The 25060-nt window shown below is 35.8% G+C and overlaps 2 protein-coding genes across 2 annotated transcripts in view; one reads left to right on the plus strand and one right to left on the minus strand.

Annotated features, from left to right (window-relative positions):
• Positions 1-25060, minus strand: part of LOC129261291 (protein Red-like) — a 46326-nt gene that overhangs the window by 1272 nt on the left and 19994 nt on the right. Inside the window, exons 4-20 of the mRNA XM_064099216.1 lie at positions 24822-24881; positions 23979-24048; positions 22933-23027; positions 22589-22703; positions 21568-21647; positions 21073-21110; positions 19015-19178; positions 17732-17840; positions 17153-17201; positions 16287-16644; positions 15649-15711; positions 14812-14871; positions 6030-6052; positions 3019-3108; positions 2553-2619; positions 1216-1304; positions 321-432 (exon numbers count right to left, since the gene is read on the minus strand). Of these exons, the coding sequence (XP_063955286.1) occupies positions 321-432; positions 1216-1304; positions 2553-2619; positions 3019-3108; positions 6030-6052; positions 14812-14871; positions 15649-15711; positions 16287-16644; positions 17153-17201; positions 17732-17840; positions 19015-19178; positions 21073-21110; positions 21568-21647; positions 22589-22703; positions 22933-23027; positions 23979-24048; positions 24822-24881 (1642 nt within the window). The remainder of the gene's footprint in view (positions 1-320; positions 433-1215; positions 1305-2552; positions 2620-3018; positions 3109-6029; positions 6053-14811; positions 14872-15648; positions 15712-16286; positions 16645-17152; positions 17202-17731; positions 17841-19014; positions 19179-21072; positions 21111-21567; positions 21648-22588; positions 22704-22932; positions 23028-23978; positions 24049-24821; positions 24882-25060) is intronic.
• Positions 8626-12840, plus strand: LOC129261117 (acidic phospholipase A2 natratoxin-like). The gene is made up of 4 exons (XM_054899165.2): positions 8626-8777; positions 9667-9820; positions 11853-12010; positions 12605-12840. The coding sequence occupies exons 1-4, from the start codon at positions 8729-8731 to the stop codon at positions 12733-12735; spliced, it is 492 nt and encodes a 163-aa protein (XP_054755140.2). The 5' UTR covers positions 8626-8728; the 3' UTR covers positions 12736-12840.

Genomic DNA, 25060 nt, shown 5'->3' on the forward strand with positions numbered 1-25060 from the left:
TTCCAATACAGATTTGTGAAATGACCTTTGTAAATCGTAAAGAGTCTATCATCTTTTAACATTCACAAACATCAAAATATCAAGTATCATTTTGCATACTATATTTTGTATCATTTTGCATACTACCTGAATATACCTTTATCAGTTTTTCATTAACAATGATTACCATACAACCTCACCACCATCATTCTCATCACTCACCACAACCATCATCATCATCACCGTCATCTTCATAACAATCATTATCACATCACCACCATCACATCCCAGTCACATCATCATTATCTCCATCATAACCACCACCACCACCATCACCTCACCTGACTAATTTTCTGCCATTCTCTATCTAGTGCAGCCTTCTCATTCTTCTCTGTGTGAGCTCTTCTTGTCTTCCTTCCCTCGGATGTCTTGATTCCAAACTGAAATGCAGCTCTGTGAACAAAGAAAGGAGAGGAAGAGAGAGAGAGAGAGAGAAATAAAGAGGTAGAAGGAAAGAAAAAAAGGGAAGTCACAGAGATAGAGACAGATAGACAGAGATAGAGGTTGAGAAAGCCAGAGGGAAGAGGGATAATGGGAGAAATTATATATGTAAAGGAAAGAGGTAATATGATCGTTCTTTTTTTTTTTATATCTGGTTTTTCATCTGTAAAAGCTTTGCAATATATGATGGCAATTTCAACAAAATAGTGGGATTCATCATAAATCAATAAACTCTTTTGTACAACCAAACACAATTTTTCTAAATTTTTACTTCACTTCATGAAATCCTCAAGCCATGATAAATTGAGTCCATGACGCCTTTTCATAAGATGCATATAAAACCAAAGATTTTTTAAAGGTTTCAATTACAGGCAGTGGGATATACATCAGGCATTTTTTTATGTGGGGGGGGGGGGGGGACTACTTTTTACAACCTACTGCTTAAATCTGCAACATGAAAGAAGCTTTAGCATTGCACAGAATGGGGATTTACCAGTGCTCTTTGAGGATCTTTGAGCATTTGGCTTGTGTCCTCATATCGGATTGTCTCAACTCCCCAACCCGACGCGATAACCCAATGTGATAACACAAACCAAGCATTTTGGGTGCAAGCTCTGTGTACTCTGTCCCCTGATATACATACTTTATGGAATTTCCCTAATGTATATATAAGAACTGGTATACATACAAACAAATAAATATATTAAATAACATAACATAATAAATAAGACTTACTTTGGCAAAGCTTCCTTCTGGTTCATATAGTCACTGTATTCCTCTGCAGTGTCAAAATCCCATCTTCCTACAGGACCTTTCTTGTTACCCTGATATCAAAGAGACAAATCAAATCTGATAAAAACTATGCTATTTCAAAATTTGCTTTCTTCCAATAAACTTCTTCATTATAACATTTTGTTAAATTAAATATACATTTTATATTAACTTTTCTGAGAGCCATGGGTTAAACTATTAGCCAAAATGTCATTTTTAAACAGTCTTACATAACGCGATATAGAAAGAAGCCGAAACGTATATACATGTAGCTTATCGAGAACTGGAAAATGGTAAACATTTGCTTGAATATACCAAATCCTGTTTTATTCAAGTTTGAACATGGGGTCAACCTATTCCTTTCCTCTTCCCTCCCCTTTCACTTCCCTAATCCCCCCCCCCCTCTTATCCCAATACCTCCTGATAATCTCCTATTACCCCTACCTTCCTTTCAAAGAATCTCCAACTTAACACACTACAAAATGGAGATTGTATGGGACTGTATACCCGGTACACAATCATCAACGTTTCTTTTCTGGTGAAATGTAAAAGCACAACAATTTCCAGAAAATGTTAAAAAAAACCTTGGGAAAATTACTCAAAATGCACCTGCTTCAGATTACAAGAATTAATTTTTCTTTTAAAAGTCACCACTGCAAACTTTTCTTCTATTTTTTTAATGAAGGAAAATGACATTCTTTTTTTGAAGTCAAGGTTACTACAAGTAGCTTGTCTAGCTGGGCTCCTAGCTGACCAGGCTCCCTATGGGGATGACAACCCTCGCTTGCATCCATACGGGCTGTGAAGGGGAAAACCCTGTTTCAGTCCCAGGAGCAAGTGGGTTCGGCCCCTGGTTATATTTGGTTTGGGTTGACTGCCATTCCATCTAATTACTATTGTCACATTATTTAATTATGGTCTATTCTGTGGCAGTCATGAGCCACTTTTCATCATTTTATGATGGCAACATCAGGCCCAGAGAACAATCTTTAAAAAAAAATGCATCATGAAATTCATAATTGATACCAGAGTAGCTATCTACCACCAGGGGCAGCAAGGATAACCTCCTCAGATTAAAAAAAAGAAAGAAATGTACGATAAAAGACAAAAAGAAAAAGGGGAAGAAATGGACATTAAAGATTATTCCCACGGGCAGGCATATTCGAGGACAAATAATAAAACCCTGTGCATGAGACCTTGATCAATCATTGTTCTTAGGGTCTAATGCATAGGTTTCCTATTGTTATGCCCTCCACTGTAACATTACACATATTGACTGATGATCAGATAATAATTCTCACCTGGTCCATTTTAGAGTAATCTACTTCATCATCAGAATCATCCAGAGCATCAGCTGTTTCCATTGCACTGAATTTTGTAGAATAAAGAATAGTCGAAATCAATAAAGTGTATAAGGACATTGTAAAAAAAAAAGAGAGGGATTTACCTCAAAAATCTTGCTGGAAAAAGTTGATCAATAAACAAATATTTTCTAATGTATTAAAGGTTACAAAAAACAAATACCCCCCAGACAAAAAAAAATATCTAAAAAATAAACAGTATTAGTAAAAGATTCGAAATTTTACATAACACAGCATTTCTTTTAAAGGGAATAGTATTTAATCAAGTTTACAAGAAACCTTTGATGTTCCTAGCTCTCATTGTATTTTGATTCCTCTGCATGTTCTAAAATAATTTACAAATATAAATTTAATGAAAATATATAATAAGTAAAAATTACTACACATGAAAGAGTTGATCACTTACCCTGGGTAACATTCAAAGTAGCTGTCAAAGTTACCTCCTTTTTTGCCCTGTCTCGACTTCTGTCTGTCTCCCTCTCCAGTCAAGGCAATGCTAAAATGAAACAAGGAGATTAATCAAGATTAATCACACAAATGGTAGTTGTCTAATATATTCATCATACATACTAAAAGGTCTTGTATGCCAAGTCCAGTTTTAGTAAGATATAAAAATGGAATGTTCACAGATTCTTATTTTCAGCTAGACAGTAGTAAAAAAATTCTAAACTACAGGCCCTGTCACATCATTCTGTGCAAGCCTTGTGTGAAACTATTTTTGCTACCTGTCGGTTGCCTGCATTGACAGTATCTCGCACGTATCTTACATGCAGTTGACCGCAGGAGCGCATTGCAAGTCAGATTTGCAAGCAGCAAATTTTTTAATATGCTCAAAAATCATTTAGCAATCACCTACAACTCGCCCGTAAGTCTTGCGCGGAACGATGTGACAGGACCTCAAAATATTATGAGTTTTTTACTTCCTCAATATGAATAATAAACAAACAACGGGCTAAAATAGGGCAAATCTATTACATGCATCTTCATTATTAGACACGTGTGCAAACGAAATACACAAAAAGAAATCCCTTGCTTATGAACAAAGAGAGAATGGTTGTGTGTATTGTGTGTATTGCAATACAAGAAAGCAGGCTTGAATTTTCCCTACCACATTGTAAAAGAAGAAATTCTTGTGTATTATCCATATACACTGTCATTCTCTAGAAGCCACAATCAGAATATAAGATAATCAGACAGGTGAATTTTATTTTCAAGGGAGACTATCTGATACAATATTTTTTCAGTGTCAGATCAATAATCATATTTCTTACTAATACTGGGCAAAGTTTCAACAACATTATAAGGCAATCTTGAACCTATTTGAATGATTTTTAAAAACCCTCTCTTTAACTGCTGAACATCAAGAAAGGCCCAATATTAGAAAGAAAACTGGTAACAAGGAAAGTGTATTTTAGTTGCCATTAAAAGCTTTCCACTCTTTATCTTTGAACTTTAAAGGAGAAGTTCATCCATACGATAAGTTGGTTAAACAAAAGCAGAAAAAGTTGAAAAAAATATTAGTGGAGGTTTGATGAAAATTTGTCAAAGAATAACTGAGTAATGAATTCTAAAAGTTAGGATTCTCTGATGTCAAAGATGAGCTGCTCCTCCATATGTCATGTGATATGATTTTTTTTTTAATGTAATTTTCTCAAAAAATTGAAAGCGATTTTACTTCCGGACTAGAAATATCATCAGACACATCATATCATACCCTTTTCTATATCAAAGAAAAATATTTTGATTCATAATGTTCCATTCAAAATATTTGAATCAATGTAATTTATGTTTACAATAGATAGGGAAGCTGCTCGCATATGACGTCAAAAATTAAATTTTTAAAAATCATTAACTCTTATGTTCTTTGATCGATTTTCATCAAACTTTCACCAATAATTCTCTCTAAATTTTTCTGCTTTTATCAAACCTAACTGAAGCAGGGTGAACTTCCCCTTTCAGTTGAACAAGAAAGCCATTTTATAAGCATCCCTGAAATTACAAAAGGTGGGAGTTTCATAAAGCTGTTTGGAAGTTACTCCCAGCATCATACAAGACTGGTGATCCATTGTCTTGTAAATAATGTACATGTACCCCAAAATTGATTTGTGTTGATTTAGCAGAAAAGGCAAACAAGAGTGTCGCTGGGGCGAGCACGTAATATGCCAGCCTGTAACAAGGAAACAGAGTTATTGGTCAAGCAAGAAAAGTGGAAGGTGGCGACTTGACCTTTAAAATTTTGACCTCAAAATAAACAAGGCAAAAGCGATTTTGTGTCTCGCCCACTTATGAAAATAACCAGAAATACGGTGACTTGCGAGGGTACACAACAGAATTGTATCGAAACTTCATATTGTGAAATGACTGGGATGGAATAACACTTGTCATAAGAGCCTTGCACGTAAACTTTAATGTTGACCTAAAAATGACCCTTGACCTTACCATGTGACCTCTGACTGCAGCATAACATGCAGGTCGCCTAAGTACATCTACCATCTAAGTTTGGTTGAAAAGTGACTTACGGTTGCGGAGTTAGGTATCATAAGAGAGTCTTGCATGTAAACTTTAACGTTGACCTGAAAATGACCTTTGACCTTACCATGTGACCTCCGACTGCAGCATGACATGCAGGCCCCCCAAAATTCATCTACCATCCAAGTTTGGTTGAAAAGTGACTTACAGTTGCGGAGTTAGGTGTCATAAGAGTCTTGCATGTAAACTTTAACGTTGACCTGAAAATGACCTTTGACCTTACCATGTGACCTCCGACTGCAGCATAACATGCAGGTCCCCCAAATCCATCTACCATCCAAGTTTGGTTGAAAAGCGACTTACAGTTGTGGAGTTATGTGTCATAAGGTTTGTGACGGACGGACGACGGACAACATTTGGATCCCTAAGTCTCGCTTCACCTCTGGTGGGCGAGACAATAAAATTCCTCGGATCCATGCTAGTATCATACACACCAAATTATATGAGCCTAGGTTAAGTTAAACTAAAGTTATCATGTTTACAAGGACTTCAGAAGGGTAAGATGAAATCATGTCACTGTGAACTTGACCTTTCACCTTTTGACCTCAAAATCTTAAGGCTTCCTGGGATCCATGCTCCTATCATGCACACCAAATTATATGAGCCTGGGTTGAGTTAAACTGAAATATCGCGTTTACACAGAAAAATTAATGGACGGACGGACAGACACCGAGCGTGAACCATAATACATCCCATCCCGTAGCCTGGCGGGCGTATTGGTTGAAATAGAAATCAAAAATAGAAATCAAAGGGTCACAAGTCAGGAATAAAGGCATTCGCAACTTACGAACAGCTTCATAAAATACCCAGAGAGGGAGAATAGTACATAATGTTAAATTTTAATAAGATATAGGAATATCAAGAAAAAACATTTTTTAATAGACTTACCCTCTGTCACGTGATGACTGAGCTGTGAAATACTTGGGTTAAGGCAAAAACAAAGAATTATCAAGGTCATGTGGTCTAGTGGTTAGAGCAATGGACTCATGGTCAGAATCATGCTCTGTCATTTGTCTTAACTTTCATAAAAAGACCAGAGAGTAATTTGTGTCATCTATCAGGTCAGCCAGTATGCCTGATTAACTGATTAACTGAAGTAAACAGTTTAGCATGTAATTGGTGATGTACCAACTTGGCTTTATACCAGCAAAAAGATGTGCTGCTGAGTTTCTGTGGTAGTTACCATAACAGGTTTTTTTTTTTGATGAAAACACATTGGGGTACATATAGTAAATCAAATTGATTCAGAAATTTCATTAGACAAATACTTATCCATTTCTCAAATAATTTACTAGAAACTGGTCTAGTGGAAGTCGGTGTTCCAGAATTAAATTATATGCCCGAATTGAGGCATCTTTTTAGACCAGGGGGGGGGGGATGTTTCACAAAGATTTAAGAATGAATTAGAGTCGCACTTAAATACCGAGTTGTGTACGGTATGAAAGGATTGACCACATCGGTCAGATCGCGTCATGAGGACGCACACTACTCCGTATCTATCAATAAGATCGCGCGTTGCATGTCACGTATGCGTCAGCATTTAAGTGCGACTTAAATCTTTGTGAAACACCCCCTGGTGATTGTTGTACAAAGATTTAAGTGTGACTTAGAGGCATGCTTAAATTACAATGCGCACACAGTATCTAACAAGCAACCTCATTGGTGGAATATGCTGTAGTGCACTTCCTCCAAGCATGATCTGACCAATGTGGTGATGCGTTATACGCCCAGCATGCAACTGGGAATTAAGTGCAATTTTTCAGCCACACTCTAATTTGTGAGAAACGCCCCCGACATTATATAGAACATTTTTAAATCAAAGCTATGAAATGTGGAACTGCAATCTTCGAGCCCAGCTTTCAGCAGTCCTCTCCATACCCAACCTGTTATATAAACTCATTGTTAACTAGTAATTTATTTGAATGTTTTACATTGTTTTTCAATGCATGCTATGTTACTTGAATTATATTTGTGTTTTGGATATGGAAATAAACTGAAATGAAAATGTGTTTGTACCTCTTTTAAGTTAAATGTCTCCCAAGTCATAGAGATTTCTACGGTTCCAAAAGATTTGACTGTAATAGGCAAGGTCACTTGTAGGCCTATTATAACCTGGATCAAATCTATCTTTATCAGGACTCATCTCAGCTATGTTTAAAAAAATATTGGGGCGTTGTGGTCTAGTGGTTATGACTCTCCTCTTTCAATCTGAGGGACATGGCTTCAATTCCAAGCCATGACATATTTTCCTTCAGCAAGAAAATTACCCTCATTGTGCTGCACTCAACCCAGGTGAGGTGAATGAGTACCTGGTAGGAATTTATTCCTTGTTGAAACACAGTGCACATAACAGCTGCTCAGCTATAAAAGCCAGAGTAATTATGCTACATTACTGCAGAGCGCTTATTGTGATAAAGTAAGTGTTAAGCACTACATAAGCAAGTGTGCTGGTAATTATTATCATTATGAGGTTTCTGTTTCTGTTTCTGGTAACTCCCGCAGGAACTCTGCAGGACAGCATTTTGCTGGTAAACATTTTACGTCTAGGTTAATCAGTCATAGTTGCTGACATTATAGACGACAGATATCACTCTCGGGCCTTTTTATCAAAGTGGAGACAATGGCAGAGTTGGGATTCGAACTCACAACCTTGCGATTATGAGTCCAAGGCTCTACCACTGGACCACATAACCCGTTGTGATAGATAAATGGCACAATCTACTACAGATTTTACCGGGGTATTGTCATGTCCATCAATTTTTTTTTCATCATATCTTTATAAAAAGTGTATTAAAAGGATTGGAATACGACTGGAATATGAATGGTCAGGTTGAGTAACATCTCTGCAACAGCAATGACCAAATAAATTGAAAAGTTTATTTTGGAACCTGTCATCTAGTGGCTTTACTTCCAATTTATCTTCAGAAATAAAACAGGTACTGGTACCATCAATAGTGTGTTTGTAATGGCAATATGCCATAAAACCTAAACCTGATTTCATTATCATATATACATGAAAATCAATCTTATTCACTCTTCATAAAGAAATAAATTTGTGGTTACTGCTTGATAGAAATTTGATCAAGCGTATCAACTTGGCAGACTTTTGAAGTTTTAACTTTGAACCACAAATAAAACGGGTACCATCAAAAATGTGTTTGTAATTAAAATATGCCACATGATCTCTCATCCACAAACAAAATTCAATCAAGTTTCTGCTATACCTGATTATATTTCATTTAACTATGGTTTTGTGAGCAAACAATTTTATCGGCAATTTGTTATTCATTTTCTTTTCTATCATACATAAAAAATATCTCATTCATTAGAGCTCTAGTAAATTTGTGGATACAGGTGGATGATTTATTGAATTGAGCTTTTCACCTTGACTTGCTTTTGAAGTTAACACTGGCATAATTTTAATTTCTTTTATATACCTTGTTTTTTATTAAACTAGTACTCGTAACTGACCTCTATAAATATCACAGAAGTAGCTAACGCAACATCCATTGCAGCGAGATATTTGCTTAAGGTCATCAGACATACTGTAGACATTGTCAAGCAAGCCTAATCTAGCAAGCCTCAACATGAAAATCAGCATAGAGCTCCTGGTGATTTTCATATCGTTTGCATCCGGTAAGAACTCATAATTTCACCACCATTTTTAGTCCATTATTGTGCAAGGTCTCTTGTTAATTCAATGCGTACCTACTCATTTTTCATCAAAAGAATTTGAATGCCATTTTGGGTCCATAAATATAAGACATATACATGTATGTCGTACATCTTAAAGAATCACTGTTAGTGTTCTAGAATGTGGTATCATGAATGAATATACAAAATGTTGAAATAAGTTTACTAACATATTGTTATTGCGAGACAAGTTTCAAATGAACACAACCATGTATCATTTTCTAATATATTACTTAATTTAGCTACTTATACAATTTCAAAACAAAAAAAGAAAATAAATTTTAAAGATTTTTTTTATTTTTAAGGAAGAAAATAAAATAAAGTGCAAATATTAAAAAGAGTGTTTTGGGGGGAAAACTATGAAAAGAAAACTATAAGGGTTCAATTATTTTCTGTGCATCAAACTTATAATTTAAAATTCTCTCTTCCTTTACTTATAATGTGTATTGTAAGGCGATTTTTGTTGTTATATATCATGGGGGTTTTTTTGGGGGGGGGGCGTTTGACTGGATAACAAAATGTCTATCTTTGACAATGCCAACCTTTGCACAAAACTTGGAATTAATCACGCAGTGTAATCATATTGAACCAAAAACCCAGACTTCAGTGTCCACCTTAAAGGGCAACCTGAAAACGTAAGAGTGCTTTTTGATAGAACATTGACTTATTGTTCAGACATGTATTATATGTAAATAGCTTTTGTTGTTGTTCTGCTCTGAAGCGCCTTGAGCACCTAATCAAGATAGAAAGAGCGCTATACAAGTATCATGTATTTTCATTATAAAAACATTTAGCAATATTTACTATCATCGTTATGATCATTATTCTCCAGCTGGTCCTTCAGTCAGTCGTATTAAAGAGGATAGCATCATCAATTTTGGCTACATGTCATCCTGTGCTACTAACTCCTACAGTTACAGATATAATGGATATGGTTGTTACTGCGGATTCGGTGGCTACGGGACCCCAGTAGACTCACTTGATACGTAAGTGATCCTCCCTTTATTGTGATAATACTCACTGTCATCGTTTAGTTCACATAACTATTGGAAAAAAAATTATTTTGCCTCGTTTTGCTTTGTAAGGAAATGGAATCAAGTCAAATTGCCTAAACAATGAGTAAAATATCATTATTTCCAGAAACTGATAAATTCAATATAGTTATTTGTGAGAGCGCTTCTGCATATAGTTCTTTAAAAGCTGGTATACTACTGGAGCCATGGAACATATGCGGGTGTGAAGTGGGGGCTGAGCATGCACAAAATCAAGTTTTTATACATGGTCACTAAAAAAGTAGGGGCTGGAGCATTCCCTTTTTCCAGTATCTTTTCCTCTTTTTTTTATGGACTTGAATAAAATATCACTTCCTTGCATTACTGTTCCACAAAAATCAAACCATATTTTCAATACCGGAGAGAAAAATTGAAATCTTCTTTCGTGATTTCATATACATGTAACATACAAAAAAGTGGTCATGTGACATCATCATCTCACTCATCTGGATCACGCCTTTGTCATTTTTTGGAAATAATTCCAACTTCAAAATGCTGTTAACATTTTCACTTCAATGCTTAACCCTAAAAAGACTATACTATTTTGATGACTAAAGGCCACAGGCTACTGCACACCTTACGACCCTACTGGTCTACGACTGGTCTGTGACTGAGTGAGTAGAGATGAATCGCAAGGTAGTCATAAGCCCCAACACCGCACACCTTGCAATCCGACTGCCATGTTGTCTGTGACTCACGCATGCGCTTTTTGCTTTTTGCAATAGCAACTGAGAAAATGGCGCTTACTACTGCGTATGTGCGTTGTATATCATATAAGCGTCGTGCAACTCTGCTGTCTGATTGGCTGGAAGTTGGATTGAGCTTGTGATCCAGTCATAAGGATTCAACATGTCAAATCCTTACAATTTTCCAAGCGACTTCTCTCTGAGCGGTCTGCGACCTTCAAGCTGACAAGTTCTGTGACGTCACATTTCCCTTCACTCAGTCGCAGACCAGTCGTATACCAGTCGGGTCATAAGGTGTGTGGTGGCCTTAAGAAGACTTAGAAGGGGATTGAATCAGCCCCCGCCCCCCCTTGAGATCTCTGTTGTTGGCCACACAATTGCTCACAAAATTAAGTATGCACATTACCCATGGCATAATCACCAAATCTGCAAGATCAAATACTTTGCGTTATAAATCTCATTACCAAAAAATCAATATTATGCTAATTTATGCGTAAAATTGAAAGTTTGCTCTAAACTAAATAAGGCCCCTATGCTATTTTTTTTATTCAAAGACTCTTTGTAGGATTCTGATCAATATACCTTTAAAAACTCAATATCACATTGATTTTTTATGCATTTTATTGTTTTTTAATTTCCTTATGCATTTCTTTGTACTTTGACGTTGATTGTAATATTGTTTTTTTTTTATGGAAATCATTGGGGACATTATTGTGACCACAAATTAATTATGATGAAATTAATTGAGTTTTGTACATGAAAACAAGTTTTGAGCAATTTTGGAAACGAAAGCACTAAGAAAATGCTGCGTAATTTTGGAAACTAAGTACCCCTGCGTAGCAAATTATGTTGCCAGAGTCTTGAAAGAAAAAGTCATGAAACGTTGCGGCGCGATCTTTTCGTGTTACAGATTAATAAAAAAAGAGGAACTTGTTATTCATTGTGTGTAACATCCATTGAGTGCTTTTCTAAATCAAATAAAGTTGAGTCAATATTTACAACAAATAAAGCTACATGTATGTCATTGCTATGCATATTCTCCCATCACCTCATCAAGTACAATTATTATTTCAAAATCCCTCGCCTGAAAATCAATCGAAGGTATGTTTGGCATCTGATTCGATGGTTAAAAAAATAATAATTAGCAGAGCCCTATATATGTCGGGATTTTCATGTTTTAAGTGTCTGGTGTCATCATGTTGTAATGTATTTCCCCATAAAGATCGCAACAAACCTACTTTAAAAATTCTTTCTGAAAACTTATAACTTTTTTTTTGTAGATGCTGTCAGGTACATGATAACTGCTATGGTGATGTGGAGGAGAAGAAAGGAGGACCTTGCTCATCTGATGTCGACATATATTGGGAGGCCTACACATACTCCTGCCATGCACCCTGGAGCTGGTTTTATCCAGCTGATGAACTTACCATTGTCTGCGGTAGGTATCCAATTCAGGGTTCCCAGCTTTTCAAGAAAACAAAATTCCCTGACTTTTCCCTGATGAAGTTTAAAAATTCCCTGAAATTATTTAAAACCATTCCCATTTTCGCATGTTTTCTAAGTTTTTGCAGTGAATCACATGTATTTTCAGTATAAAAACAATAATGTAAAACTAATTATTACCATCATAACCAGTCATTTAATGGATGTTGTTTTGATACGCAACAAAATATAACAGATTCTGACTGACTACTGTGCTTTCGACTTTTGGGCTGATCAAAATTCCCTGATTTTCCCCTCATTTGACGCATTTTTCCCTGATTTGAGGTATTTTTAATCAAATTCCCTGATTTTTCCCTGACTGGAAAAAAGTAAAGTAATTTTCCCTGATTTCCCTGATGGGCTGGGAACCCTGCAATTATTTTTTTAAACATAAGCAAAGAGGTTACCTCTTTTTTCAGTGCGATGGTACAAATATCGCATGCTAAGCCTCACATTTGCTTGCATACAACAAGCCGAGTAGGCATTATACAACGATAGATATCATTACCAATCCAGTAATTCTTGTTGGCTCTACACTTCTCTCTTTCAGATGCTTCAGCCAATAATGAATGTCAGCAAGCATTGTGCGAATGCGACAAGACGGCTTCCCTGTGCTTCGCAGCAAACGAATTTCAAACTCAGTATGCAAACTATGACAAGGAAGCAAACTGCAAAGCCTAAAACATATTATTTTCACATATGCACATACAGATCTAAAGTAGAAATAAAAGGATTAACCCCCCCAAAAAAAAAAAAAAATTGAAAGCCTCATGCTCCATGACGCAAGAGATTTGGACAACAGATAACATGACTTCATGCAGCAAGAGAAATTATTAAAAGTTCAAGTGCTAAAATAAACAGGTGAAAAAGGAATACAATTCTAAAGTCAGGTAAGCATATGGGTTACGACTGTGTCATGGAAATGAAGGTAAAGTACAACAAAAATTAGTCATCACCACTTAAATAATTTCTCTTTCAAATTAATGAAAAAAAGTCAATTTAAAGACATATGTCAAGTGAGATGCATGTTATTATAGAAAAAAAATTAAAAGCAATACTACACTTACAGTTTTCATAATGTTACTTGGATTCACCTTCACCCCCCCCCAAAAAAAAAAAAATAATAATAATAAAAAATAATTCAAGGTTTGATGAATCAAGCAGTTAAACATGGTAGACTTTAAGATAAAGTAAAATACAGTCCCATTCAGAATCTGTATGCATTTTCATTCTTTAAGTTCAACATGGAAGACTTTCAGCTTGTGTGATATACATTGTGCAATAAAGTGAGATACAGTTCCCATTCAGAGTCTGTACGCATTTTCATTCTTAAAGTTCAACAAGGGAGATTTCAAGTTTGTGCAATAAAGTGAGATACAGTTCCCATTCAGAGTCTGTACGCATTTTCATTCTTAAAGTTCAACAAGGGAGATTTCAAGTTTGTGCAATAAAGTGAAACACAGTATCCATTCAGAGTCTGTATGCATTTTCACTTTCATAGTTTGAGGTGATTCAACAAAGATAGGTTATTGAGGGATAGAATATGCAATACTATGATGTGGCAACAACTCAGAAATTAATGATTATGCTTCACTTTTTATTTTTTTAATTTTTGTTTATTATTATTATTTATATTTCTCTTATTTGCTCTAAATATTCAAATAATTATCAAGTTTATTTGGGAGTGAGAGATAATCTGTGTGTTTGTGTTTGGGTTGTTTTATGGGTGAAGACGTGAGTGTGTGCTGGTGTGCTCTGTGTGTCCATGTGTGTCTCTGAACAATGGGTATAAAGTTGTCTGGGTGTCTGTGTAAGTGTGACGGTTGTTTTAATGAGGATGTGGGTGTGTGCTGTACAGTGTGTGTGCTGGTGTGCTCTGTGTGTCTCTGAACAATGGGTATAAAGTTGTCTGGGTGTCTGTGTAACAGTGTGAGGGTTGTTTTAATGGTGAGGATGTGGGTGTGTGCTGTACAGTGTGTGTGCTGGTGTGGGTGGGTGGGCTCTGTGTGTACATGCGTATCTCTGAACAATTGGTATAAAGTTGTCAAGGTGTCCGTGTAACAGTGTGAGGGTTGTTTTATGGGTGAAGACGTGAGTGTGTGCTGTACAGTGTGTGAGTGGGTGTGCTGTGTGTGTCCATGTGTGTCTATGAAGGAGGGTGAACAATGTTCATTCAGTTGAAGTGAACAGATTCAGATGTGCTGTCAAATAAGCACCAATATGGATTTAATAAGGAAGTGTTGTGATATGAATTTAAACGCTAGTGTACTGTAAGGTGCACATTGGCAATGTAACATAGTGCCGCAGATAAGTTCCTGAGCGGTGACTTGTGCACTTTCTGTTAAATGGTCAGTGATTTGAGAAAAATACAGCTTTAAATTTGAGATATTTTGGGGGTATATAAAGACCTCTGCGACCTTTGACCTTGATACCCCCCAAAATAATCAGATCATCATCAATGCTGCATACTTGGACCAAGTTTGAAGTTGATCCATCAAATGGCTCTTTTCGCAAGAAGGATAACAGGACGGAAAACTCCAAACATAATAACGAGAGCAACCACCGAGGCATAAAAAAAGAATTAATAATAATTACCACAATTGAAAACATATTTAATGATTGCAGATGCTGGTACCCCAACAGGCAGCAATGGTTTACTGTCTGGATCAAAATATGGGTCAAATTCTGGCAAAAGATTTATACCAAATAAATCATTAGAACAATATTATTGCAACTTTGGTGATTTACAAAAGGATATTTATCATCATTTTCCCAACCGGCTCTGAAGCGAGATTCATCCTCTTTTTCCGGTGGAGGCTGCAAAGACACAAAGAGAAAAGGAATTACACAAAGTGATAATATGAACTATTCATATTACAGTGAATCTGATGAAAAAAAGAAGTCCAGTAATGCAATGTTGACATGGAAGGTGTACTAAAGCCTAAATGTATGAGGCCCTGGGAGTCCCCCCCCCCCCCCCGCAATTTGGCCTTGTCGAGGTCAGTTTAGTGAATAATCCCATTGAAATGTCTGTCTCTGCTCCAGTTCCTTATTACATCGTACATATCTTAAAACAGTTACGGAATAAAACTGTTTAGTGAATTACTTTAGTTTAAATAAAAAACTATCTCTTTTTCTTTTCTTTGTTTTATATACTCACTCCTTCAGCATAAAATGTGCAGAAAATTCGACAATATACTTTTTGTTTGTTGCTTTTTATATGCAATATTAAATTAGTAAGGCACATGGAGTGTTTAAAGGATCAATTAGAAGAAAAACATAAATAGTACCAAGAGACTGTTATATACATGTACCAAGGGAAGTAAATTCAATTTTCACAAAGAATCAACAAATTAAAACACCTAACAGACACTTCACTTTTGTAAAACCGGAATATCAAATCATATAATGCACATTGTTTAACTTTTACCACAGATTTGAACAGCGTTCAGTTGAACCATGCTTTAATCAGTGGTCCGAAGATAATGACAAACCGGGTACATATCTCTCATGCACTGATGTTTTTAAATATGAGTATTTTGTTTTACTCAAATGACTAAAAACTGTTTCATAAGGCCTTCTAGCGGTCCTCACCTTTCCAAACTTTTCACTGATGCTTTGCAAGAGTTTATCAGCAGAAGGAGGCTTGTCAAATTCCTGTAATGACATGTATAGCAGAATTAATTACCTCATCAATATCAATAGTGAACTTCAGAATTGATTATTTCTAGACAGATGGCACTATATAAATACCTACAAGATATAAGATAATTTCAATAACCCATGATTAATGCTGGCATTACAAATTTTCTTCCAATCATTTCAAAGCAACACAATACATATACATTGTATCTGAACAAAAGAAAAGAGCATTAAGGGGGAAAAGGGTATTGAATATACATTCATTAAATACTGTATATAGATAATTAAATAAAAACAACAGCTTTTGCCCTTCACAAAAAAATCAAAAACTAATCAAGTCTCTTACTATTAAGCAATTTCATAAAGTATGTCCATCCGAACCCCTATATGTGAGATCTTCCAGATATGATTTGTGTCTGCTATTTTAGTTCATTTGAAAATTTGTATTTCTCTTTAATTATCATGGCTTGAACAGTTCATGAAACTTAAGAGAAAAGGGAGAAAATTAGGAGTCAGACATACGAAAAGGGTGATTATTTTATGGAACACAACACTATCAAACAGTACCCATTGAGTTCTGTCATACTTACCTCATCAGCCTCCTTAGGTTTCTCAAAATAACTTGACCTTGGTCTGCGATCACGGTCCCGATCACTGTCCCTATAATCCCGGCCCCTATCCATCCTCTGTCTATCCCGGTCTCTATCTCTATTCCTGTCACGGTCTCTGTCCCTCTCGCTCTCTCTCGGTCTCTCGTAGTCCCGGTTCTGTCGGTCCCTGTCACTCTCTCGGGGTCTTTCGTAATCCCGGCTGGGTCGGTCTCGGTCTCGCTCCCTATCGCGGTCACGGCCTCTGTCTCTCTCCCTCTCTTTCTCCTTCTCCCGGGGTTTGGGAGGTTCCTTGGGCTTGTTGTAAGATGGGTGGTAGCTTCCAAGATCACCAAAGATACTGATGGGAAACAATAACAGCAACAAAAATAAAAACAATTTCCATCAAAATTATCCTATCTCTGTGTGCTAGAAAAACATGGGCAGAGACCCAATTACAGTTTTTGTGACAAATGAATGGATTGGTAAAAGTTTAATAACAAAACAACCGCAATATGTGTTATATTTTACAAAAATAATTCAGGCGAATAAGCCAGAGTAAAAGCTTAGAACAACTCATTTTTCTTATAATGAGGAGACTGGAAAAGGCTATCTATACATGTACCGCCAGTGCATCAGTAACCCATGTGGAGTTACAATTACAGTTAAATGTCCCAAGTTACGTGTTTGGTGATTATCCAGCCTACTGATATGAAGTAATAACAAGTCACAAGATAGTCTTTCAGGTAAACATTTGTGACAGTTGACAGGATAAATGACAGTAACATCCCTAAACAAGGCCTATTCTGGCATTTTGATTTGACATAAATCTTTCATTTTTTATTGAACATATTTCCACAATTACTTACTTATCTTCTCCAACATGTGCTTTATCCATCTTTTCATCCTTCAGTTTGCCTGAAAAATAATGAAATATATTCAATAAGATAAAATTTTCATTACAGTGGATGTTTATACACCAAACATGCAAGCTATATATAAATAGATAAGAAATCATGATTTGTAAATTCAATTCAAAGTCAGTTTGTTCAAAATATTATTAGTAGATGCTAAACATTAAGTATGTACACATGTTGTCATTCTCCATTGTACTTCCAAATCGCAAAAAGATTTTGCTGCAATATTTCCAGACTTTTTTTCTGTTAAGTCTCAAACAACTTTTGACACCACATTTACACAGTTCCAAAGTAAGGCCACAGTTTGTAAGTGCATGTCATACCCCCAAAAAAATTGCTCAAATACTTGATTTCACTTACAAATCCAATGCAAATTCTATTTCTTTCCAAATTTATAAAAGCATCATTATTTTTGCTTCTACTAATAAAAAACAATCAAATTTATGTTCTTTATCATCAAATTAGTGTTGCCAAGAACATATATTAAAACAAAACAATATACAGCAAGTCAAAATACAAATTAAAACTGACCCTTTTCTTTCTTCTTGAGTTTCTTTCCTCTTTGGCCTTGTCGAAGATAGGATAGAATCTGGGTCAGCTTGTTGATTACAATGTCATTGGTAGTCAGAGTTGCTTGTGACTATAATGCAAAGTAAAAACCACATTACATACAGTACTTGGCAATAAGTAGAGTATCCTCAAAAAGATTTCAAAAAGAATTTTAATCAAAGTAAAGATACAAATATTTCTCTATCATACATGCAAAAATGAGCTATTAATTTATATTTGAATGTTAAGGTGATTTTTAAAAATTGAAATCAAGGAGATTGAATTTGATGTACTAGTAAAATCTTTAAAAATAACTTGTTGATGGTAGAAGGCATCAATGGAAAGACCCAAATTAATTCATCAAAAACTATGATGTTGCAGGGAATAATTTTGCTTTACAAATTTGAATAGCATTTTTGGTCATAAGAGAAAAGCTCTCAACTAAGTAATGTACAGTCCTATGTGAAAATATGCTAGACAAAAGACTTAATGTATAGCAGTCTTTCAAATATGTGGAGCAAATTGCAATGCGATACCAGGAAAATTATTCCGTGTTGTGAACTCACAAATAATTGCAAGCATATTAACATTGCATTTAATCAACTTGTGGTGGTGGTGGTGATTTTTTACCTGATTGCTAAGAAAGCATGAATGCTTGTAAGCAAGCAACCAGAGGACCGACGGCTTAAGGTCCTCTCCGAAGGACCTGGTACTGAGGATTAATGCCTTACCAAAGGGCACTAGCGCACCAAGTGGGAATCAAACCCGGGTCACCGCAATACGAATCCCCCGCTCTCCAGACTGAGCTACCGCGCCTCCCATGCAGTGAAGAAACATTGCTTTCAGAGTAATTCCATAAATTGTGTACAATGGAGCCCCAACATGGGACATTCCTGACATTATCTGTCTCTTGTTTCCATTTCATATGAAAATTTGTAAAGCTCTTGTATCATCATGGTTTGAGTATAAAGTAATCAAGATGGAGGCACGATGGCTCAGTCGGTAGAGTGGGGGTTCAGATTCCGGTGACCCTGGTTCAATTCCCACTTGGTGCGCTAGTGTCCTTTGGTAAGGCATTAAACCTCACGTCCAGGTCCCTCTGAGAAGACATTAAGCCCTTGGTCCTCTTGCTTGCTTCCAAGCATTCATGCTTTCTTAAATCAGGTAAAAAAATCACCACCATTTGCCATAAAGTAAAAATGTAGAAAAGGGGGGTCAGAAGTATGGGACTGACTGACACAAATTTTTGAAAACCCTTAACTTACTTCTACAGTTGGACAGTCAGCTTTGCTTCTCATGCATGTGGTTGGGATATCTGTCTCAGCAAACTCATCATCTAGATCAACTTGGTAAGCCATGCGGCCAGGAAGGAAGGACTCGTTACGCTGAGGCTGGTGCATCTTGAATACTATACGGTAGATGTTCCTTGCTGTGGATTACCAGAAAATACAGTCTGTCATATATTGAAAAAAATAATACTGACAGATCCATTGACATAATGCAGCTATTAATGAGCTGCCAGGTAGGAGTTAAAGCATTCAAAGAATGGATCAATACTAGGTACCTATTCAACTCACCTGGGTCAAGTGCAGCACAATGCAAATGAATAGATATGTGATTAGAGTTTATTTGATACTGAGTAAACACAAGAATCAAGTTTGAGTGGGTTTCTTTATTAAAGGAGAATGAAACCCTTGAAACCAGCTGAATCCATATCAAAGAGAAAAATCAAAGAAACATATTGTTGAAAGTTTGAGGAAGATTTAATGAATAATAAGAAAGTTATGAGCATTTAAATATTGAGATCACTAATGCCATGTAGATCCTCCCATTGGCAATGCGACCAAGATCTGTGATGTCACACACGTACAACTCCCTCATTACTTTAGTACTTATTTCACTTATATTCTCACTTTTATAGAGTCTATCACAAGGTGAGGTGTTCTCTTTATGAGGGGACAAGTACAGAGGTTTCACAACATTATATCATTGATGAATCGTTTGTCATATGATTAGAAGGAGCAAAAAGAGATGTTTTGGGGTATATTTTCAGTGTCCAAAAGGGGAGAGTTGTTCATCTGTGACATCATAGATCTTGGTCGCATTGCCAATGGGAGGATCTCCATAGCATTAGTGATCTCGACATTCAAATGCTCATAACTCTTCTATTGCTAGTCCTATTTTACCCAAACTTTTGTTGATCTTATTCTTTGATTTTTCTGCTTTCACAAAAACTAACTTGCTCCAAGAGTTTCATTCTCCTTTAACAAAACATATACACACTGAGACAGGCCTGCCAACTTTCTACAACATAAAAAAAGTATTCTTAGAAGGAAAAAAAAAATTTTACCAAAAAAACTTTGTCTCAATGTAACAATCGCTAGCCTGTTGTAGTGAGATTGGTGAAAAAACATGTAAAATGACTACTTGAAAACTTGATAATTCACCCTTTTAAACATGTGCTTGTGGGCAAGAATTTACTTGTTCTTTTCATGCAACACGTTACAGGCCCGGCAGTGATTTTTACCGGTCTAGGACCGTCGGACCGGCGCTAGTGTCACGCGCTGTGTATAATACATACTCCATAATTGGAAATTTTAACAAAAGTAACAAATCATATCATAAAAGTATTGGTGTATTCACAGCAAAAAAGAGGAACAAATACTCTAAAAATGGAACGGTTGGCATGTCTGTGGGGATGCATGCCAGTCAATAAGATCTGCATAAGAACAATAATAGCATTTTGAACAGTTCAAGAAAGCCATCAAATCTCATTTATTTTGCCAAGAGGACAAGGAAGTGCATGAACTAGGCTGATCATTCTGAGGTATTGAATTATTGTTTGAGTAGCCCAAATATGGAATGGTGTGTGAGCAGCACTTTATAAGGCCCTTTATTCAAATAATTATTGGATTTGATTTTTATTTGAGAGTTACTGAAGGTTTTAAACTAGATTATATATTCTGTGAAGTCATACATATACGTCTGCATCAGAAAGACCAAATGAGAGGACTTAACATTCTAAGTCCATTGTATGCTTAATGACAAGAATGCTTTGCCATCTTTAACAATCAAGTACTATCCCAGAAAACACAAACACATTTTCAAAACTTTTGAAGGTTTTCAAGACATTTCCAGCTTTTCTTCAGGAAAGTAAATGCATAATTTTTTTTTGTTAAATTCAGAAAATGTTTCATTGATAGTTGGGATGTTCGGTTCTCAATTTCTATCCATACACAAAACACTTATCTCTAATCAACACACACTCTCAAGTACATTGTATGTCGGTAACTAGTAATTGACAGCATGCTAGTTCAACTTACCCATCCTGCCTTTGAACTGGATATTTTCTTCAGCATCCCTGAAAAAAAAAGAACCAATAGAGTTCATCTAGTTAAGAAACTTTAAGCTTCCTATATTGTATATGTAGTCAATACAATGCAATTGTGGCATCAAAGACTGAGCATGTGTATACACTAAACACTAACACTTCTCAAGGTTTACTCTGCTTTATGATACACCCCTTGTTAATAATTACACTTCTTTAGGTATACTCTGCATCATGAATTGCTTCCACTGACACTTCTTTAGCCTTTGCCTGATTTATGACACACCCCAATAAACACTTACACTTCTTTACATTTGTTATGCTTTATGAAACACCCAGTAAACACTTTCACTTTAGATTTACTCTCCTTCATGGAACACCACACTTAACACCTTTTTAGTCTTACTCTGCTTTATGAAACACCTTTACACTTAAGGTTCTTTAGGTACATGTATACTCTGTGCTATGAAACACCCCATTAAACACTTACACTTCTTTAGGTTTAGTCTGGTAAGTACTCTCCAGAACATCTTCTACTTCTCTCTCCTTGTTGTTGATTTCAGCTCGAACCTATACAAAGGATTAAAAGGTCAATTAAATCACTTTTAAGTGCCAACAAAAATACTTATTGTATTATACTCCATATCATTGGAGTAAAAGACACTGAATGGTTTCTTTTTTTGTCACTAATGAAGTTTTTGCACATAAAGATAAGTAATTACATTCAAATTTTCACAAAGTGTGTCATAATCTGGATTGCATCTGGACTGATTCAATACAATCAACACCCCCCTTGCATAATAACTTCAAATTTGTATAAATGTATAAATATTAGAATTGAATTTAAAAATGACAAATTGATTATTCGCATTTACAAATCATTATATAATATCTGTACTTCCACAAGTTGAGAAATAGTATAATGTAAATAACCAAGAAAATGAGAAATATTGGAATTTCATGATTTCAAAGATTTCCTCTTTCTATATCTCTTCATCATTCATCTTCTCCTCATTATTCTCCTCTTTCTTTGTCTCCTCATTACCTTTCTTGTCCGTATATTCCTTCATTTCTTTCACCTCCCATTCAGCCTACTCCCCCTTTTACTAATAATAATAATACGCTTTTATATAGCGCTTAATTCATCGGTACAACGTGTCTAAGCGCTTTCAAGATATACTATTACTGCGATCATTGGATTAAGTCATCCCCGCACACAATGTGTGCACATTCTCCACTCCCTGGGGAGTATTCCAATCAGTCGCTGTTGAGGCACACAGTACTTGACAAGCTACAATGACTTTCACATCCTACCGGATACCCATTTAACACCTGGGTCGAAAGTGGCAAAATGTGGATTAATGCCTTGTCAAAGGACGCTAGACCGCGGTGGGATTTAAACTCACGACCCTCTTTTTCCAAGGCGAGAGTCAAAACCACTACACCACGGCTCTTCCTTTACACTTCCTCCTATTCCTTCTCCTCCTCCTCCTACTCTTCTTCTTACATACCTTATGTAGCAGAGCATAATCCAGACCTTTCACCAAGTGAGTATGTTCCATGTCACCACCCAGATATTTACTCTCCTCAATGAGCTGCTTACGCCTATTAGATGCTGCAGAATCTCTGCCAATCAAAAAAATAAAATATTAACTTTTAATCTGTCATGTTTGTTATTATATTGCCTGGAACTAAAATAAATAAATGTATAAATAAATAAATATTTGCCACATTGCTATTGTAGAATTAACTTTCCCCATAATCTATTCACTATGAGCACATGGCAAATTATCTATGCAAATTTTCATCTTGGTATTAGACTAAATTACACCACATCAATATTTGTAATACTCACGCTGGTGCATTAGGAGCTACGGCCTTGTAGTTTGCTGTTGTGCTGACAATTTCAGTTTCATCGTAATCCGTTTTCCCATCTCTTCTTTCTGCAGCCTTCAAGATCAAGGGGAAAAAGGAAAGAATTCAGAAACTACATGTATGTTGAATGACAAAGGTTCCATGCAAAAACACAGGTGTCAACATAGATGGTCTCATAAAGGCAAAATGGGAATAAATTGAAATATCAAAAAGAATAACTTGCCATAATTCTGCTCACAGTCATATCAACTGCACACATAAACAAATATTTAGAACTAAACAAAGATTGTCGGTTGACCAGTTTTTTATCAAGGCTTGAATGTGAATTGTGAAGGCATTTGAGCAATCCTTTGCAGTAGACCCTAAATATCATGAAAGTGTGAATTTGTGAAATCATGAGATAAATTTTTATCACCTTCCCGACAACTGGAATATCATGTTTTATCTTATCTTTTTCAATTAAAAGATTTTATTATATCATTTAAGAATGTCCATGAAGATATACACACAACATCTGTAGCCAAAATGAATACATCAACAACATAAGTTGTAAAATTTTCCACTATTCACAAATAAAAAACAAAATTAACCTGTTTAAATAAAGAGGACTCATTCAATATTACAAACAAAATATTAAGTACATTCAATGACAGAATTCCCTTTTTGGTTCTGGCAGAAAATGTATTTTTCCCTTCCCCTTAATAACAAAATTAAATCAAGATTGCCTGCCATCAGTGAAACCGAAGAAATTTCTATTCAAAACAATTTCATTATTGAGGACAGATGTTTGCACATCAGAAATGAAATGATTCATGACTGAGCATTCCAAAAATAAATGTCGAGTAGTTTTTTCAATTGAATGCAAATCATTCATAAATCGGACTCTGCTAAACCAATCAGAGACCCATCACAGAAAGAATTAAAATCAAACGCAACTCCTAAAGTCAAACGCAACTTGCTTTTCAACCAATCAGAAGCACTTTTTTTAGACTTGTAATTGATTTTTACTATATACCATGAGCTTACCCTGTCTCTGTATTTCTTTGCCAATTCTTCTTCCCTCTCCATCTCCTGCTTCTTGAGCTTCGCATAGTAACTGTGATGAGCAAGAAAACAAAGAATAAAACAAATAATTACTGATGGTAACCAGGTTAAAAATATAATTTTGATTTTTGGGGGGCTACTTTTCATAACCCACTGTCTAAATTTGATACATTGGATAAGCTTCAACTTTGGAGTGCATGGGGATTTTTCCGGGGCTATTTTGAGCATTTCGAGGGTGAAATCGCCCTGAGCCCGTGTGCAATGTTTTCCCTGATGGTTACAGTGATGGGACCAAACTATCATCCCTGCGGTGATCTGGAAACCTTTTTATAAAGAATTTACCATAATTGTAAATTTGACATAATGATTACTTCAATGGAAACAGTGATTACATGTAGATTAGCTACTGAGTCCCTTTACCTATGGAGCAACCAAGATTGTAAGTTCATCATGAAACAATCATAGAGTGCCAAAGTCTTGATTTCACAATAGACATCAGAGGCCGCGGAACGGTTTTCAAAGTGGGGGGGCTGACCATGCAAAAAATTGCAATCATATTGTCATTTTTACGTTTTTGTACACGGTTTTGGAAAAAAGTGGGGGGCTGAAGCCCCCCTGCTTCCGCGGCCCGTGGACATACAGTGGGGTTTAAGGTTTTGATTAGATTTTTTTTTATTTTAGAATATTACATTATGTAGGTTGTCTGCTTTTCAATGCAATAATAATTAGTACCATTTTTCATGTTTAAAAACCATGGACTGTCATCTCTAACAGCAGTGTTATGAATAATAATTTTCCCTCAACAATCAATATGTCAATTCTCACCTCTTTTTCTTGCGCCTTCTTGCCCTGGGATCATCCTCTTCATTATAATCCTTCACAATCCTGAAAAAAAATATATGAATTGATAAATTACATATCAATACAAACTCAACCTCACAAAAAAGTTCAATCATATTATCATTTATTCAAGAGCTTCTTTATCATCACATACATATGCACTGAAATAAAATGAAAATGAATATTAAGTGTGAAGTCATCAGCTCCCACATACCACTCAAGAT

This window comes from Lytechinus pictus, chromosome 5, assembly GCF_037042905.1.
Source record: "Lytechinus pictus isolate F3 Inbred chromosome 5, Lp3.0, whole genome shotgun sequence".
Taxonomy (NCBI): Eukaryota; Metazoa; Echinodermata; class Echinoidea; order Temnopleuroida; family Toxopneustidae; genus Lytechinus; species Lytechinus pictus.